This window comes from Anarhichas minor, unplaced genomic scaffold (assembly GCF_050575085.1).
Source record: "Anarhichas minor isolate MPS153535 unplaced genomic scaffold, ASM5057508v1 ptg000007l, whole genome shotgun sequence".
Taxonomy (NCBI): Eukaryota; Metazoa; Chordata; class Actinopteri; order Perciformes; family Anarhichadidae; genus Anarhichas; species Anarhichas minor.
In genome coordinates, this window is record NW_027466453.1 from 17,979,407 (window position 1) to 17,995,019 (window position 15,613).

General features: G+C 42.5%; 1 protein-coding gene across 1 annotated transcript; it reads left to right on the plus strand.

Annotated features, from left to right (window-relative positions):
• Positions 1-452: 452 nt before the first annotated feature.
• LOC142945305 (vascular cell adhesion protein 1-like) lies at positions 453-15,375 on the plus strand. Its single transcript, XM_076086720.1, has 16 exons — positions 453-732; positions 1,374-1,634; positions 1,737-1,898; positions 2,192-2,410; positions 2,529-2,771; positions 4,039-4,240; positions 5,120-5,160; positions 6,842-7,114; positions 7,214-7,540; positions 7,667-7,924; positions 8,195-8,274; positions 12,344-12,482; positions 12,960-13,226; positions 14,127-14,459; positions 14,546-14,800; positions 14,872-15,375. Exons 1-16 carry the CDS (start codon positions 651-653, stop codon positions 14,877-14,879), a joined length of 3,150 nt encoding a protein of 1,049 aa, XP_075942835.1. The 5' UTR covers positions 453-650; the 3' UTR covers positions 14,880-15,375.
• The last annotated feature ends 238 nt before the right edge of the window (positions 15,376-15,613 follow it).

The window sequence follows — 15,613 nt, forward strand, 5'->3', positions numbered from 1 at the left end:
TGTCTATTTTGTTGTAACAAGTAATAGCAAAACAATAACAATATCAACAACAGTCCCCAGAGAGACAAGGCCCCATTCCTCATCCCTGTACCTCTCAAAAACAAACTTTATACATGTTCTTAAATTGATTTATGTAAGTACTTTGCATAATTTCAATAGACTCACATCACAAATTGATATAGATGCTCTTTCTAGACACAATGGTTCTTTTAGATAAATTAAATAAATAGTTATCTTAGGTTAAAACCCTTCTTATATACGGTCTATTCAGGTTTATTTGGTAAATTGGCTTCATATAACGATCCCCGGCCTGACGTCTGACTTGAGTCCAACTGGCCCAACGATAGCGACATTTATAGGCACAGAGGGTGTGAGTGCTGGCGGTAACGTTGTGTGCGCGTGTGCGTGTGTGTGTGTGTGTGTGTGTGTGTGTGTGTCGGGGGAGGGCCGTTTCCTCCCCGGTGATGTAGTGGAGACTCGCTGGGAGCTGTTCTGTGGTGCAGCCGTAGCTTTAGCTTTAGCTTTCTCCCAAAAAGTCAACAAGTCCCATGTAGCCGAGGGGAGGAAGGAAGCAGGAGAAACCTCAGAGGCGCTCGGTGTAACAGAAGAAGGTCGACAGCTGTCGTCGGACAAACTTTAACGCGACTTCAATGGATGTTTTGAACTCTCTTCGTCTGCTTTCTGTCCTTTTGACTGTACAGCTGCTGTCGCTGTGTAACGGGACAGCACCGAGTGAGTTGAGAGGCTGGACCTCATGTTTTCTTTTGTGTGAGACTGAAATGGCTCGTTTGGGCTCATAGACCTTTAAGGTTTATGTAGCGTGCTGAGTGATGATGGGGAGGCAATTTAAAGCAACACAGTAAAGTTTAATGAAGTTAGGAGGAAGTTAAGAGTGTGTTGTGTGAGCTGCATGTGCTTTGAATGGACACAACTGTTAGTGTGTGAATGCTAATGGGAAATAGTACTTTGGTGGTCTGATTATTGATGAGCGTTGTGTTTATCTAACAGCTAAGCCCATCATTAATACCTCCTCACATCCTGAGTGTATTACAGTTTTCTGATAAAACAGTCGCCTATCTTTTTTGAGTTGTGGTTACTGTTAGCTGGGAATGGGCTTGGTGGAATGTGACGCATTCAACTGAGGTATTGACGTTACAGTTAAAGTCCAGCACAAAGAATGGTGGGCTGCAAGTGCAGACTTTCCTTAAGGGAGGGGGTGTATCCTTCCTGAGGCTTTTCCTGTTTCCTCCTTAGACACGGCTTTTGTTCGCCATTTGGATGAGAGGAAAATGTTGTGTCAAGATAACGGACGTGTGTAGACGTTGACCGGAGAATAACATTTCTCGTGCCCCCTCTCTCTCTCCGCTCCACAGGTGCCAGCCCAGAATGCCCCATCGAGATAACTCCAGACAGGATGGTGCTGCCATACAAGGCCAGAAGCCTGCAGAATGCGACATGCACGCCAACACCCAGTGCCTCCACACATCTCCGTGACATATACTGGCAGGGCGCCAGAACTAACAGCACAACTTGGTCTAGTTATGCCTCTGAAGACTGGGACCTGAAGCCTGTTTGCACTGCGACGTTTGAAGTCAAAGGAACATGCCAGAAACATTTAAACTACACCCTCTACAGTATGTGTTTCTAACGTTTGTACTCGCACTGTCATCAAGTGTTTCTCAGATGTTGGAACTATACTGATTATTTATTCCCCCCCCCCCCCCCCATCTCTTCAGAAACACCAGACAGGGTCTCCATCCGTCCTGTGGATAACTTGAGCTCAGTGGTGGAGGAGAGAGAGTTCCAGCTGCGGTGTGACGTTACCAGCGTTGCTCCTGCAGGAAGCGTCGCTGTGCGTTGGTACCGAGGGAATGAAACCTTCGAGCCACTTAGCAAAGGTGAGGGGTCTTTCTTAACACCAGGTCTACCTTTTCTGTGAGATCTACCGGTGCTCAAAGCGATACAGCACCAACAGACATGTAATAAATATCCAGCATCCGATAAAAGGAACAATTGTGGAAGACACATTGGGACTTTTCATTCATTGAGATGATAAACTGTAGATTAACATTTGAAGTTAATGTTAATTGTTATCCTAATGATGCTTGATTTCCTTTTTTTGGTCTGCTATTGCTCATTAAACCAGTAAAATGTAACACCAAAAACTCCAAAATGTGAATTTGTCCATCAGGCCCCCTGCGAGTGACCGGCTGCCTGCCTGAGAACGACACAAAGTGTGACCTGAGTGTCGTCCGCTCTGCGCTGAACGTGTCGTCCACCATCAGCGTCACTCTGAACAGAAACGACACCGGCGTAGAGTTCAGATGTGAGGCTCAGTTGGATCTCGGACCTGCGGGACCGCAGCCTCCTCCGAAGATGATGTCCAGTCCTCTCAACGTCACCGTCTACTGTGAGATCACACTTATATCGTGTAGACAGCACTACTGCAGTAATAAGAAAGAGCTTGTTGTTGTCCTGACAGTGGGACATTGTAAAACTAGTGCTTACACTGCTTTATATCTCAACAGATAAGCCCGTCATTAATACCACAAAGCTTCCAAAGGCGATCCCCGTGTTCAGAGGTTATCCTGAGGAGCTGGTCTGTGAAGCCGACGGTAACCCGCCTCCAAAGATCCAGTGGCTCTACAGCTTAGACAAAGTTCCCAACGTGTCCGGAGACACGCTCACCGTGTCCGAGCCCGGCGTCTACAGCTGCAACGCCACCAATGAGGTTGATTCCATCTACCACGAGGTCAACGTGATTTTAAAAGGTAACAACACTCAATCTAAACGGCTTTGTGTCCTTTTTAGAAGAAAATAGACACGTCTTCCTGCAAAAATGTCAAATAGAACTCTTTTCTAAATATACAAAGTGCCCCAGTGGTGAAAACAGATGACTTGCTTTGTTGAAGCCAGGAAATATACACTCTGCTCTGCTCGCCTTTATACAAACGCTATAAGGAATTAACTGTGCTCTGGGCAGCCTAAATATATCTAATCATAAGTAGAAAGGGAATACTTTACCCAAGGAATGACTATTTGTATATTAAATACTCACCTCGTGTTACCTTTTAATTCCTGAAGAAAACCTGCCTCCACGTTGTACGAAGAATCAAAAATGTGAGAAAAGTCTTGATGAATTGTAAATAAATGGGGGCTGCGGCAAAAAACGGCAAAACTACATCAAAACATACAAACTCACACACAACTTACGCATAACAACCCAGGTGCCATTTATCTCGTTGTATGCTCACTACTTCACAAACACGTGCGTCTCTACTTAAACCTCACTATCTCAAACACTTTGGACTTGCACGGACGAGTAGCAGACAGGAGCATGTCTGCAGGTTTTAGCCTGTTTTTAGCAAAGAAGCGTGTGCTTTTATTTAACTTTGCGTTTGTTAAACTCGGCCCCCAGTTACTTCAATTCATTAAGACTTTTTTGTTTTTTGATTCTGTGAGAAAAACAAAATTTTCTTCAAGGTAACATGGGGTTAGTAATTGATGTTCAAATGGTCGTTTTACGGGGGAAGTATTCCTTTAAGAAGCGGAGACAAACTGCTGCGAGGAGGATTCTATCCAGCAATATCAATTTATTTCATGACGGCGCTGCCGCTGCGTGATTTCTTTGAGCGGTTTGCGTACAAAGACAGAAACAAACAGGCCGCTGGAATGGTTGGAGGTTTAGGTAAGTTTTGTTGAAAAAGCTTCTTTTTATACGGGGACTTGTTTTCTGTTGTCAGATGTTATAATAAGAGGGGATTCCGTGTTTTTATTATACAAATACAAGTAGCCTTCAACTGACTGTCTGATCATAAGTCATATGTTAAAATAATTAGAAAGCTTTTTAATGATTTTCTTTTTTTTCTGCATCCAAAAAGTAAAGTTCATCTTCATCGATGCTGCAGTAGAAAATCTAAAAAACTGAATTTTAGGACTGAAAGTTCACATAAATCTAATGAAGCATGACACAGTTTATTTTGACATTCTTAAACATTCTTAAACATTAACATGCTGCCCGTGTTGATTTCTCCACAGAGGACTACCTTCCCCTCATAGCTGGATTCGTGGCTGTCACAGTAGTCGCCATCTCCGTCGTCTTCCTCTTCATCTACTCAATCTACTACAAGAACACCAAGATGCGCCGTTACAGCCTTAAGAACCCCAAACTGGAGGCCCCCAGTAGCAACGTAGCCCACAACGGCTGGGACATGCAGTTTCCTATGACCAAACTGTCTTAGCAGGACATCTGAGGAGAGCCCGGGATGGATCGCTGACCACTCTGAATGAGCTGCATCTCTCTGCCACCACAAACCACAAAGCCCGACCACTCTGACATCACACATGAAACAGTATTTTTACCTTTTCATGGAATAATCTTATTATAGGAATGAGCAACCTTGGCTTGAGATGTACCATGTTATATTTGACCTGTTTTCACTGGACAGAAAGACGAGGAGCAGGAACTTAAACTTTGGCTCTGAAAGGCCAGAGAAACGGTTTTGATATATTTTCATGAGCACAAAGATAATAGAGCGCTGCAGGTTTGAGTCCTAAAACGAGTCAGCATTTTTGCTCTTCCGGTTCTCTCATCTCGAAGAATTTTGAAGCTTTTACAAGTCATAAAAAAGGTTGTTTGCTAACAAGTAGCTGAAGTAAATGAGACTACTAATCGTCATCACTGGAACACGAGTCATCCTTTAGCTTCGTGGTGGTGACGACGTGAAGTCATGTGACCGTGGTGTTGTTAGCTTATAGCGTTATGACGTTAGCTTTTTGCTTCTGATGATTGCAGTCACGCTTCAAAAATGACGAAAGTGGTGTTCATGTGAAGATTATCTTACTGAACAAACCATAAAAGGATCATAAAAGTTTGTTTGCCACAGATTACATTTTTCTGCAATAATGGAAGTGGAATGGAAACATTTCAGTGTGACGCTAACTTCCTGTTGGCCTACACGTCATCCCTGCAGCTCTCTATTCAATATGAATGTTTTCATTCATTCACCAATGCTTGAGGTTTTATTATGCCCCCTTAATATTCTCTCAAACGTAGATCTCTGTATGTTCTTATTTTTACACAGCGAACATGATTTGAGAAACTGCTCTGTTTTAACAGTCGCACTAACAGGAAGTGCACCACGTCTGGCCTCTCCGAAGGTGTGACATGGACTCTGCTCAGTCTGTGGACACTGTGACTCGTGCATACTTTTCATGGAGCCCTTCACTATTCTTTGCACTTCTTTCTGGGTTTGTTGCTCCGGCCTTATGGGACAAATGGTCTTGTCCCACAGTTGTATGTTTTTGTATGAAGGCCTATCAGAACTGCATATTCAGGAGGACATTTAATGTAAATGCAAATCCTTATTTATTTATGAGAAACGAGAAAGATGGAACAACTTAGTGTTAAATGGAATGCAGACAGGTTGTTTAGGGGGAGTTTGAGGCCTGTCTAGAATGTTGGGGACATGAAGACATTGTAACACATTTGTGAATACAGCTGTAAATATTTGAGACTGATGTAAAACTGTATTTTAGTATTAAAAATCGTGGCTTTTCAAACTGATTGCTTTGTTGTTGTTTTTACCTTACAGCAGGCCTGAACATGTCTGATGTGAATAAATGTTCGATCCGAAACACAAGACTATAATAATGCGCTGCTAATAAACTTCTTGCCTGGTAAATCCACATCAGAGCACAGAATTTAGATTTCTTTCTTGAGAGAATTTTTCTATTTAAGTTGACTTTTGCAGTAGTTTGCCTGTATTTTTGTTTCCTCCTAGTACATCTTGTTTATTGTATGCACCAAAAACATCAAGGCAAACATTCTGATTCCCATCCAGCAGACAGGTTTGATCTTTCAGAGACAAATCCTAAATCAATGGGCCTGTTTGGCAATTTGGTACCACACAAGAGAAACCCGCCCGACTCCTTGTGTTGTGATCGTCCTGCTCCTCGAGAGGGTGCTGTCAACCACAACCAGCAGGTTGTATGAGCTGCTGGACTGTATGTATGCTGCCTTCCGGTGCCCTCGGACATATGGCAATCACAGAAAATACTACAACACTTCTTTCTATTCAGTAAAGAGAGGAGTTGATATTCCAGTTACTGGGTGTGACTTTCTAGGCGTGGGGATTGTGGGAACGAGTTTAAGGGGAGCACGTGAACGCCTCACAGGGATCGCGTTTCTGTCGGGACTTTCCTCCAGGTGAAAGGAAAAGTACTGCAGCTGCAGAGGAGTTGGTCACCGGGACCATTTAAAGTCGCAAAGGTGTTTTGTGGTTAACGCACCGTCCAAATCATGAGGTGGTTCTTCATATTGAGCGGCGTTATAGCGTGTGCAGGTAACTATTCGCTTTGTTAATTCATTAACGTTACAAGTGAAGTCGCATCTAATGAGTGTCAACAGTCTGAACGTTACAGCGTCGACGCCCTTTGTCCCTACATGTTGCTCAAACCTGATGGTTATGCTTTCGGTTTGCTTTTCTCACTGGCGGGGATCAATATGAACTCATTTGCAAGTCAATATCCCAAATCCCATTCTTGCACAAGAGAGCAGCAGCAGCACACAACACATGGGATTTGTAGTAAACCAGAACATATATGATTGCTCAAGGAAGAGCAAGGTCCCACAGATTGTTTTCCAGTTAAGAAAAACGTGCATTTAGCCTTAGTTTTCTATTTTCTATCAATATGTGTAATCATTGAACTGCTGTTTTAACTGGTGAACACTCTGTAAACCAGTCAAAGTGTCCCATCCAATCCAACAATGACGTTTAAAACTGTGTTTTGCTGAAAGCTTCTTGTGCTGTAAGCTGTGATCCGCTGTGTGTACCTCCAGGGCAGCCCGTGAGCTCGTCCTGTCCCGTCCAGATGAGCCCCCCGAGCGTTGTGGTGAGATTTGGAGACTCCTTCTCGGTCAACTGCAGCTCATCATCTGACCAGATCGAGTCGATGGGCTTGGAGACTATGTACGGCAGCACAAAGACTGAAGGCCTCTCTTATGTTAACATAACGATAGAGTCTGCGAGAGACTGGAACATCGGACCCATCTGCTACATTAATCGTGTCGTTGATGGTCAGTGTTTAGAAAAGCTTTCAGTCACCGTTTACAGTAAGTATCCTTTACCTTGACGTGGCCGAGCAGACTCCTGGTAGATTTGGATCAGTCGATACTTCTGATGTTGGATTTTATTTTGTTTTTTTTGTGCAGAAACGCCGGACAGGGTGTCCATCTCTCAGCCAAGTCTAGAGGGCCCCCTGGTAGAGGGCAACCAGTACAGCATACAGTGTGATATTGTTAATGTGGCACCAGTAAGCAACCTCTCTGTGCACTGGCACAAAGGAGATACCATCTCCTACACGGAGAGGTTTAACGGCTCCAGTACATCTCCAGTCAACGTCACGTCTGTCTTCGACCTGACGGCCCAAAGGGGCGATGATGGAACTCAAATCTGGTGTGAAGCACAGCTGGACTTCTGGGGACCAGTACCAAATCTGACCACGATCAAGTCGGAGTCACGTGACGTGATTGTGCTGTGTACGTTTTAAATGGCATCTTGAGTTTACCATCACAGTTGGTAGAGGACATTGGGTGTGTTTTGCCTTTCTCTGATTGCGTTTGAATTATTCTTTGTTTTTTATTGTATTTTTCTCATTTCCTCAGACTCGCCGACCTTCATGGAGCCCGAAAATGTGACGCTGGAGCTCCCTGCTGGCGGTAAATTCACTTTAGATTGCGCTGCTGCAGGAAAACCAACGCCGGTTTACAGCTGGCAGTTCCCACACTCCATACAACAGACCAATCAAAATGAGAACCAATCCTCTTTGGCCCCGTCCATTCAGCTTCCAGGCACCTATCGGTGCACAGCGTCTAACAGCCAGGGCTCCAAGGCCAAATATTTCACTGTCACCGAAGCTACAAGTAAGATATTGTAAAAGTCCTCCTCATCTTGTTCTGCTCCATTAATGTCTCGCCGTGTTGATTATTCTATAATTCCTTCATTCTATTTTCCATCAGGTAGTCACCCTGGAACCACTGCTGGGATTTTAATGGCTGTGTTCTTAGTTTTAATCGTTGTTTTGGCATGTGTGGTTTATCACAAACCGCAAAACTCTTCTGTTTCAAGGTCTGAACAGCTGAGCTGAGAGAAAGAAGGAGAGGATGTAACAAAAACTCTCCCATCTCCCGCAGGGAATCGCACAACCTTTGCAGCCTTGGTTGGAGGATTTGTGTTCCTGGGAGTCGTGATCGTCATTGCCGGTCTTTTTTTGGTGACACCCGAAGGCACCTTTTCTTTAGGCAAAGGCAGCTATCTCTAAGGACGGCCCACCTCATCGGGACCCATATGAGTTTGACTTTTTTTTAATTCAATTTTGCATGGCTTTAGCATGTTGTAATGTTTTATTTTGGTGCTTTGATGAACATATGAGAATCATGTCTTTTTAAAAGCCTGGAGGCGTGATCTGTTCTGCATGCTCGATTGCTGGACTGCTGCTCATGTTTGGTCGCTGTTGCATAATCCCATCAGTTTAACTAATCATGTTATGTTAACAAACGGTACATTTACATTCACTCAAGAAATCGGGTTATGCAGTCGATCGGAGAACAAGCACTGTGTAAATGCTTCCACGTGCAGCAGGTCAGTAATCGGATTACTCCCCAACCCCTCATCTTATTTTGGAAGTGTAGTAGACTTGCATATTCACAGCTCAAGAAGCTACGTTGTGTTACTTTCAGTTTCAGTCTGACTTTGGATGGAATTATTTTCTATATATACATCAGTCAACCTGGTTCCTGTAAAACTAAATTGCAATCTCAATTACGTTTTTGATGGAGACGTATTTTCTCCCGTTCGCAGTTTAAAACAGTTTAAAACAGTTTAAAACAGTTTAAAACATGTAGTTAACGTGAATTGAAACAAAGCAGAAAACAATACAAAACTACTTGCTTAAGTTTAGTAAAAAGCATCATGGTTTGGCTTAAAATGAAAATGAAATAAAACACAGCAAAAGTTCTTGGTTCATATGCGACACAAATAGCCCAAGTCTTATGACACAAACCACACCGACTTATTTCCAATTTTAAACTTATTTGTGATCCGTCAAAAGCAAACGTAATCCACAACAAAAACCCATTTTCCTTGAAGCGTAATTCACAATGCAGTTTGGTTGTATGGGAACGTAACATTTAGGAAACGGGGCTGTCATCGGTCCATGTTGTTACCTCTCCTCTCATCCCACCGCTCTGCTGTCACAGCGACGCCGAGTCCTGCATGTCCTCGTGTAACAAGCTGACTGTAAGCCGGTTACTTCGGTGCATGCAGACGCACTGACTGAATCTAATCACCGTTGAACTGGAGAGCATCAACAGCTGCAAAGAGGACTTATTTTAGCTCCATGCTTTGGGTTTATGGCCTTCTGTATAGTTCAGTCTATCAGTTCTGATAAACTCACTGCTACCAAAGGGACGAGATGGGGATGTACTTTTGAACATGTGAACACTAATATTTTTCTAAGGACTGTATAGACTAAAACAAAGCTGAAAGCAGAATACGTATTGGATTTAAAGCCATAATAGGTCAGGCCCAGTGGGTTTGTCCGTTCTGCTGCCCCCAAGTGGCCAAAAAGTGAATGCTTTGTGTGCCTTTGGTCAGTCAGTAGCTGCGCTCTGAAACAACTCTATTTTTATTACTTGTAAGACTGTCTGATGATTGCTGGTGACAGACATGGCTGCTTTGTTGCTGGAATTCTAATGTTGTCATTTTCATTCATTCTGCAAAGCCACAAACGACCACCTTTTAAGGTGAACCTCAAATTGTGTTTAATCCACTCAGGAATATTTTTGATTCAGTTTCTCTCCACATACTTTCCAGACACTACGATACAGTTAATTACTTGAGAGTGCTTTGAACACTGCAATGGGGTACAATGTTGATACTGCTAGTTTCTATTATTGTATGAATACATTCATGTTCTGTAAACATTTTACCAAATTATTATTTTTTTAATATGCGATGGTACAGCTCAGGAATGTTGAATTTGTTTTTTGCACTGAAAAGCCTGACCATGCCAATTCTCTGATGTGCCTACAATTTCATATGAGTTTGGTCTTATTGACGATGACCTGAATGTGAGCCACTAAAGTCTGTTGGACGTAAAGTCTGTCTGATGTACCAGTAAAAGAACGTGCACAATGCTGACTTCCATTTGTAAACCTTTGTTCTTGTGAAAGATGAATTAAGTGGAGACACTATAAAAACATTGTTTTTCATGCACTGATCACTCTTGAGATTTTTACCTATTTGGCTTCCATCACATGTCTTCAGACTAGTAGAAAGATAACATCCAAAATACACATTATGGTGTTTATTTCTTTGTCTATTTGCGTCTGCAGATTTCTCCTAAATTCACCCAAAGTTACCATTAGATGCCTCATTAGCATATTTAAAACTAACGTCTCAGAAAACTTGTAAAACAAAAAATAATTGTCTTAATGTCAGTAATAGACTGTAGAAGTTACCTTATCCACAGTATCTTTAAAATGTATGGAACTTTACAATATATATATATTTTCTCTAAATTACTTTTTGTTATCAGACTGAGCAGACATCTCCACTTCAGCTCTTACATTCACCAAACCTCCGTTCATTCCTCTCTATAGTCTGAAGGTTTTTACTCAGCGGTTTGTTCAGATAGCATTCATAGCCTGATTTAGAAAACATTTTATTTCTAAAACATGGAGAAAATAGATTTTTATTTTATGGTTGATTGTATTGTATGATTTATGGAGTGATAAAAATAGATATCTAAAATCCCCCCAGTAAAACCCTTTGCCTCTAATACATCAACAAAATGAAACAGGATTTTTTGTTAATGTCAATAATCAACATGGTGAAGTTTTATGGTGATATCTAAATGTTTTGCTCACTTCATGTTCCTCCCCTTAATTGAGGAAGTAAAGTTAGAACGAGAGAAAGTGTTTTAAAGAGAAGGTTAAAGTGTTAATGTCTGTTCTGCATGAGCAGCTTGTGTCAACTTCTCTGTCAGTGATCATCCTTCAACAGAATACTGATCGAGGCGCTCAAACCAGCGTCTTTCATTAATCTCTCCCTCTCACTCCCTCTCTCTCTCTCCCTCCCTCTCTCTCTCTCTCCCTCCCTCTCTCTCCCTCCCTCCCTCTCACTCCCTCTCTCTCTCTCCCTCTCACTCCCCCCCTCTCTCTCTCTCTCCCCTCCCTCTCTCTCTCTCTCCCCCCTCTCTCTCCCTCTCTCTCTCTCCCTCCCCCTCTCTCTCTCTCCCTCCCTCCCCCTTTCTCTCCCTCCCTCTCTCTCCCTCTTTCAACCTGCCTTACATTATACCGTGCTGAGGCTGCCATACTAATTAGTCCTGCACAAAGTGACTGTAAAGGAGAGCATTTGCTTCCTGCCCATATGAAGCCATGTTCTTTATGTTCATTCTCACTGAAGCTCTGTTTGTGTATGCTCAGACTGTGTTGCCATAACAACCTGGCAGAGTGGATGTTGCTCAATGTGTCATGGAGTTAAATAAGTTTTATTATAGAGCTGAACATATGTTTTGTTGAAGAGACAGCATCATATTCGAGCATGAATCAGTACATTGAGCTGTGCTCTCCATGAATCCCATGAATAATTGAAGCATCCGATTCCTTGCTCTCTTGCTCTGCAGTTGCGGTCAGAGCGGTTACGCTGTGTAGCATTCTGGTCACAGTGTGAGACTTACAAGCTACATGCTGCACCAACACTCCCGCCTGCTGGGACTCCACAAAGAGTTCAGGAGCAACAGGAGACGAGCATGCAAGCAGAACCACACAGATGATAGCAGATGGTTTAAAGCATAACACGGTCACACTAACGAAGACCAGATTTATATTTACATGAGTCTTTCGGTGTAGAGGACAAGGGAACGTTTGGGCTTCAGAGGTAGTTTGATTTGAACTTGCTTTGAATTCTGCACACGGGAGAAGTTGCCGAAAAATATTTAGTTTAACCCAAAACATGATCTGTTCCTGAACCTAACCACAAAGGTTAGCTGCCTGAACCTCAGGAGACGTCTGGCCCTGAATGCAAACTCCTCCCGTGTGCATAAATGGTAAGACATCTCAATTATTCCACATGTGCTTGCATGCTGAAAATGGAGAATGTATTAGTCTTACGTCCTGATTTCCTGAAGACCAGAGCAGTGCAAAGGGATCAGCTGTGTTTTTCAAAAGGCCTGCCACCTGTTCAATTTCCCTCTCTCCCTTTACACCACCCCCCCTCCTCCCCCTCCCCCTCCCCCCAAAGTCAGCTGAGATGAAGGGGGCCCTTTTGTTCCAACATAGTTCCCTGCAGAGTTGCCAAGCTTGTTCAAGTTGGAATTCTCTCTCTCTCTCTCTCTCCTCCATCGACGGCTCAGTGCAGAAAATAACATGGGAATCAACTTTCTCAAATGGATCCTGACGCTTTGCATGTTTTACTTCGGTAAGATCTATTTGTTTCTCTCACTTGTTGACAGATTATGAGAGGGGCTTGTGAAAAAATGTGGTGTAGCAGGCAAACTGAGCTTTAGTCGACTGAACCGGACCTTTAATAATAAGAAAAAGCTTTGGTTTATTTGTCCTTTAAAGCACTGTTGTAGATCGTTGCAGCATAAAATATGCCTGTTTGTGTTTGCATGGCTTCACTATATTCTACAAATATAATTATAAATTAGGTCTAATTCTTTCCAGATTAAATGGGCCACACATTTTGTTGCAATAAATAGAAACAACTGATCAATGAATTATAATATACAGGTGTATTTTAGCCAATTCCCGATATGATTTCTGTGTGTGTGTGTTAACAGGGTTACATAACAGCTAAAGCTTGTTTTTGTACTAAAAATGAAAGTGCCACAAGTAGAAGGAAGGGGATGATGATGATGATGATGATGATGATGACTGCTGCCATGTGTTTCAGTGTCAGGTGAAGGCTGCTCCCTGATCCTCAAGCCCTCCCGGGTCGTGGTGGGCTTTGGGGAGCCGGTGTCAGTCAGCTGTGAAGCTGCTCGCCCGGTTCGTGTCCTCGGCTGGGAATCGGCCATCAGCGCCGCTCACACTCAGCAGGAGCTGTCGGTCCAGTGGAAGGTGGACAGCCTCATCGACTGGATCGAGGAGCCCATCTGTTACGGGGTGTTTTTCACGGCCCCCAGACAGTGTGAGGAGAAACTCAACCTGGTCCTCTACAGTGAGTTAACTCCAGCTTTAGGGATGCACCGATCCGACTTGTTCAGTCCCGATACCGATATCTAGACCCATACCTCTGGATACCGAGTACCGATCCATACAATAATAATAATAATAAGCTGTGTGCCTCTCTGTGTGGAAGAGACTGGGGTCATTCTCTCATGTGAGAGACATCAGACTCAAGAATTGCTTTCAGAACTTTGTAAAACAAATAAATACAAAATCAATACAATATACATTTACAGAATTGGTATTAAGTATTATTAAAGTATTAAATCGTGCACCTGCAACTTGGTAAAAAATCTTCAAAATTAACATTTCAAGTATAATTTTTTTTAATGCAAAAACAAATTGGTTAAAATTGAAAGGGATAGTTCAACCGCGATTAAAAAAATAACGTTGCCTTGAAACAACAGGAGTTTGTGGATTATCTTGAGAAAGTAGGTCATGGTTTCTGGAGAGGCACATTGTTGTTGAGTTTTTCAAATGTATTTTTTTTAGCTCACTTCACATATCGTCCCCTTGTGTCCCAAAGTGTTGTGGTTTTGTTGCCTAAATCTAACATTTGTGACGTTTTTTCTAAATGTAACTGTTTTTGTTGCTTAAACCTAACTTTTGTTTTCTAACGTACTAATGTTCCAAAAAAAGGTCCAAGTGATACGAAAAAATCTGACAATTTGTGTCCCTCAACACAAAACCAATAGACTGTGTGATACAGTATAAAAACGCAGAATTAAATTAAATAGATTGACCCCATTGTCACCGAAACCTGATCCAGCTATTTGAGTCAGTATCGGCCAGATATCCGTATCAGTGTCGGTGCATCCCTAGTTTTGATACACAGTGTAGAAATGGACGACTCAAACCTGTTTGACATGAACCGTGTGTATTATTCATTTAGAGACCCCTGATAGCGTCTCCATCCGGCCTGTGAACCACACCGGCCCCATGGTGGAGGGGAAAGAGTACCAGCTGCTCTGTGAAGTTCAGAACATCGCTCCGGTCCAGTACCTCACCCTGAGGTGGTACAAGGGCCAGACTGAGGTTTACAACCACTCCTTCACCGAACTCACATCCTCCTCGCCTGTCCAAGTGTCCTCCGTCCTCATGGTCACACCAACCAAAGCCGAGAATGGAGCACAGTACAGGTGCGTAGCGGAGCTGGAGCTCGGACCAGAGGGACCACAACCGCCTCCTACTGTGACCTCGGAGCCTCTTAATGCCTCTGTGTACTGTAAGTCATGAAGCTAATCTGAAAGAGTTCTCATATGTTAAAAACATTGACCATGGTGCGTCTAACCCCTGTGATGTTTGCTGTAGTTCCCCCGACGTTCCTCAGTCCCGAACCCGAGGTTTTGGACCTTGTAGTGGGGGCTGAAATTACCTTGAACTGCACGGCCACAGGAAACCCCACACCTGTGTACAGCTGGCAATCCTCCAATCCCAATGAGGAGAGGATGGAGGATGAAGCGGCTCTCACCTCCCCCTCACTGCTCCCAGGGACCTACACCTGCACTGCCTCCAACACACTGGAGAAGAAGAGCAAGCAGTTTGTTGTCAAAGCCAAGACCAAAGGTAAATGAGGGGACTCTGAGGTGCACATGTTGTCTCTTTACACCGCGTCCTAATCTTGTGCTTCTACTCAGGTGTTTGAAACCAGACATCTCAAGATTGGATCAGATGACCACATTGGACATACAAGGATTCTAACTAAGCGGATTTTACTGCTGCAGCTTTGGAGACGGAAATGACAATGACTCAACAGATATTTATGAGGATCTTGCTGTCAGACAGAATTAGATGTCATTTAAAAATATATATATATATTTGAATATACTATGTTTGGTAACTGTCATTTAATTTGTCAGTATTTTAACATGTTTTCTGTGCAATAGATTGGTGATATAGTTCCTTTGTGATACCCTGTCCCTAGTTTATATTTTTCTGGTATTATTTTCATATTAATGAAATTATCTTGTAACATTATGGTAGCTACTCTTGATATAGCAATGATGACTACATTATCATAATTTTTTGCTGAAAGTTTAATTCCGAATGTTAAAGATCAGCAGGCCATTACTGTAAATATGAACTGTTTCTTGATTTTCTTATCTTTATTAATAAAAGTAAAATGAAAAAAAGTTTCCTCACTTATTTACTTTATTATAATATAATTACATTAAATTGCATTAATTGTTTGTTGCTGCTGGGTGTGAGGGCTGCAAAAGTATCACACAAATAAAAGTGCATGACAATAACGTGAAGACTTTGTTTGTATTTTAAAATTAAATTAATTTGTAATTATTATTTTGGTTGCAGTTTCTCATCAGTTTCTTATATTAGGGGGATTTGTATTAAAAACGAACAATAACGAGACAATATTCAAAG

What these genes read in the sequence shown, in the direction of transcription:
- LOC142945305 (XM_076086720.1), top strand. Translation starts at nt 651, where the DNA reads ATGGATGTTTTGAACTCTCTTCGTCTGCTTTCTGTCCTTTTGACTGTA. An exon ending in CCTATGACCAAACTGTCTTA is followed by an intron (nt 4,241 to 5,119) that starts GCAGGACATCTG and finishes CTGTTTTAACAG; the next exon opens with TCGCACTAACAGGAAGTGCA. An exon ending in GCTTTCAGTCACCGTTTACA is followed by an intron (nt 7,115 to 7,213) that starts GTAAGTATCCTT and finishes TTTTTTGTGCAG; the next exon opens with AAACGCCGGACAGGGTGTCC.